A 3779-nucleotide genomic window follows, 5' to 3' on the forward strand; every position below is an offset into this window, starting at 1 on the left:
ACATCTACAGACAGTCTATTGACTGGATAGAAGAGTCTTTACTGGCCTTTGGCCAAATCAGGAGTGATTTCGTTGAACGGAACGGCGCTGCTTGTGACTTATTTACATAATGGCTGCAGTACCTCCTCCCGCCCTCCGGGGCGCTGCAGCCTGTGTCACTTGCAGTACCTCCTCCCGTCCTGCGCGGCGCTGCAGCCTCTCCAGTCTCTTCAGTCCACGTCATGCTAACAGCCGTTTAAAGCAGTGCGCCTGCGCAGCGTCTGTCTTCTGTGTGCGGTCTCCAGGCCAGTGAACGGTGAGCGTCTGCTTTTCCTTCACATTTCGTCTCTTTTCGGGCTTTTTGCTCCAACATGTCGGCGGAGCAGCGACAGCGGGGGAGAGTGAGCCGCTCAGGCCGGGCCGCTGTGTTTTTATTCAGGCAGAGAGCGATAAACGGTGTGTTTTAATGTCAGCTAGCCGGGAGGCGGAGGTCCACGTCAGCTTCTGTAAATCTGAGAACCAGATTATTAAACTGCTCACGTCTTTAACTACAGCCTGTCTGCATGAACGTTATGATTTCAGCTAAAACCGCAGGATCTTCTGACCAGATGTGTTGATAGCATGTGCTTTTCCAGCGTTTGGAGGAGGTCAAAGGTTAGCATGGGTCACTCCACTGTGTGGAAGTCTGTTGGTGTGAAACAGTGTTGACCAGCCAGACGTCAGTGGCTGAAGGAGGGACTCATGCTGCTCAGTCTCCTGGCTGGAGGGGTAGAGGAGGAATGCTGCCTGGTTCAGTGTCAAAATCTGACTGGATGACAGAAGGAGTGAGGCTCCAGACATACCTGGACCACCTGGTGGCTCTGTCTCCATGGAGGAAACACCTTAAACCTCCAGTTTCCAGGTCTGATGTGTCTTCTCTCCATCTGTCTCTCCATCCGTCCGGGCCGTGACGGCGGCTGGCCTCTCTGTCCTCCAGATGATGAAGACTCTGGTGGTGCTGGCGGCCCTGGCCCTGCTCAGCCTGTCCTCCGGGGAGGAAGGAGCCCGTCTGCTGGCGTCCAAGTCCCTGCTGAACCGCTACGCCGTGGAGGGCCGAGACCTCACCCTGCAGTACAACATCTACAACGTGGGCTCCAGGTCAGACACACACACACACGACGGATCAGTGTTATAAAAGTTAATGAATTCATTGCGTAGTCTGGGGGAGTTTCTGTTCAGTCTGCTGCGGTTCTTCTCAGGAATCACTGTGAAATCCTGAAAAATAGAAAATGTGGAGTTTTAAACACAGACGCTGCTGCTTCATGTTTGCTCTGTGGAGTGAAGCAAGACGAGAGTTTCAGGAAAAAATCAAAACAGTAAGACTTATAGAAAGGATGGAAATGGAGTGAAAACAGTGAGAGCAGGTGACTGTGGGGTTCCTAGTGACCAGTCCAGTTTACATGGTGTTTTGTCAATCCCATTGAAAACAATTGTGTTAAACATGCGTGTATACATGAACGGCATACAAAGCGATCCCTGGTGAAGCGGATTATACAGCGTTCTGTGACGTGAGCACAAAGCCTCTGAGGAACTCTCAGCTCTTCCTCTCTGCAGCAGCAGTCCTCAGCGCCAGGCAGAGAGTTTTTATCTGCTGATATCTGCTCAAATAATGTCCCAACATCTCCACGATGCGCTGCTCAAGGAGCGGGCGCTCCTCCAGCCGGAGTCCCGCCCCGCCCGGCGCCTGTCCCGGTTTAGAGCACCGTGGCTCCGCTCTGCCTGCTGGTGTTTCGAATTAACTGGTGTCCATGTTAACTTGTGAACAACAGATGTTGAAAAACCGATTGAAACTTGTAGAGGTTCCAGCAAACGTCGGTTTTCTACAGTTACAGTAAATTTATAAGTTTAGAGTCTTATTTTAACATCTGCTGTTTCCAGTAAGTGTTTAAACTTACCACCACCCAGTATGGTGTGTGAATGTGAGTGTGAATGGGTGAATGTGATATTGCAGTGTAAAGTGCTTTGGGCTCTGTCAGTGCAGGGTAAAAAGCGCTATATAAGTGTAGTCCATTTACCATTTAAAAAGTGTTTCTCAGCTTCCTGTTTATTGCGCACATCATCACGTCACTCCGTCTGACGGAACGCATGGCGGAACTAATAATCCCCGTTCAATCCGCTCCGCTGTCGGGCGGCGTTTATGAGACACGGAGCGGATTGTCGATCGGTGTAGAACACCTCGTACAATCATCTCCGAGTGAAGCGGATCCACTCGGTGTTTCAGCGAACCGTTTAGCATCTGCTTCACCTACAAGCTGATTATACAGGGCCATGAAACATGGCTAGTGGGGGGTTCTCTGTTGTGACTGGGGGGGGCTCTAGTGACTGTGGAGTTCTCTGGGGGTTGTGTAGTGACTGGGGTTCTCTGGGGGGTTCTCTGGGGGGTTCTCTGGGGGGTTCTCTAGGGGGTTCTCTGGGGGTTGTGTAGTGACTGGGGTTCTCTGGGGGGTTCTCTGGGGGGTTCTCTGGGGGTTGTGTAGTGACTGGGGGGGTTGTGTGTCCTCAGCGCGGCCCTGGAGGTGGAGCTGTCGGACGACTCCTTCCCTCCGGAGGACTTTGGGATCGTCTCTGGGATGCTGAACGTCAAGTGGGACCGAATCGCTCCGTATCCTTTCAGGCTGTCTGTCAGTGCACAGCCCCTCCTCCTCCCCCCCTCTCAGGGTTGTGGGTTTGAATCTTGACCGCCGAACTCAGAGCCAGTAACGTGTCCCACACCGTGGTGCTGCGCCCCCTGAAGGCCGGGTACTTCAACTTCACCTCAGCGTCCGTCAGCTACGTGGCCCAGGAGGGGGGCTCGGTGGTGGTGAGCGCCGCGCTGTCGGGGTGGGGGGGGTCCGGTCTGGTCCGGTCCGGAGCTGAAGCTGTGGTCTGCTTGCAGGTGGGCTACACCAGCGCCCCGGGGCAGGGCGGCATCCTGGCCCAGAGGGAGTTCGACCGCCGCTTCTCCCCCCACTACGTAAGTCTGACTGGACTCCTCATGGTCCTCCAGCCTGGAGAGAAGTGATGATAATCCCTGTGTCCCCCCCCCCCAGCTGGACTGGGCAGCCTTCGGTGTGATGACCCTGCCCTCCATCGGCATCCCTCTGCTCCTCTGGTACTCCAGCAAGAGGAAGTACGACTCCCCGAAGGCCAAGAAGAACTGAGCCTGCCGGCCGGGGGGGTGGGGAGGGGGGGCGGCGAGGGAACAGCGGAACAGCTTAATGACCCATATTGGGGTGGAAGATGAAACGTACAGAGACCAAGGAGGTTTTCTAACTTCAGTTTTTCAAGCGGTGTGTTGGGGGGTCGGGGTGGGGGTGGGGGTGGGGGTGGGGGGGTAGAGCTGTACCCCGTCTAACGAATAAAAACAAGGTGCGTTTGTTTTTTTAAAAGCTGTCTCCGCGTGGTTCTCATTGGCTCTGAGCTAACGGCTCATCTCAGCAGGACGCTGTCCTAATCTACAGTTTATTTACGGACCGTCCAACAGAACGTCTGTCCCTGGAGACAGGACAGGTCAAAGGTCAAGTGGTGGGGCTGACGTGGTTGTCAGTTGAACAGGACTCTAACAGCTGGAGTTCAGCTCTTCATCATCATCATCATTTTAAATGTCTGGATTGGCCTGAGCCTGGTGGGAAACAGCTGCAGGATTCCAGATGTTTGGCCTGTAGGTCTCATGTCGGTCCAGTAGGGGGAGCTGTTGCTTGCTCGTTCACACAGCATTTCCAAGTGGAAATGTGGAACTCCTGTCAGGTCAGGTGACCGTCCACACGACCTGCTGCTCAGAG

At 54.2% G+C, this 3779-nt stretch overlaps 1 protein-coding gene across 1 annotated transcript; it reads left to right on the forward strand.

The window, feature by feature from the left end:
* Nucleotides 1-210: 210 nt before the first annotated feature.
* ssr2 (signal sequence receptor, beta) lies at nt 211-3312 on the forward strand. The gene is made up of 6 exons (XM_030120024.1): nt 211-295; nt 956-1116; nt 2522-2620; nt 2710-2818; nt 2894-2971; nt 3048-3312. The coding sequence occupies exons 2-6, from the start codon at nt 956-958 to the stop codon at nt 3156-3158; spliced, it is 558 nt and encodes a 185-aa protein (XP_029975884.1). The 5' UTR covers nt 211-295; the 3' UTR covers nt 3159-3312.
* The last annotated feature ends 467 nt before the right edge of the window (nt 3313-3779 follow it).

This window comes from Salarias fasciatus, chromosome 22 (genome assembly GCF_902148845.1).
Source record: "Salarias fasciatus chromosome 22, fSalaFa1.1, whole genome shotgun sequence".
Classification (NCBI taxonomy): Eukaryota; Metazoa; Chordata; class Actinopteri; order Blenniiformes; family Blenniidae; genus Salarias; species Salarias fasciatus.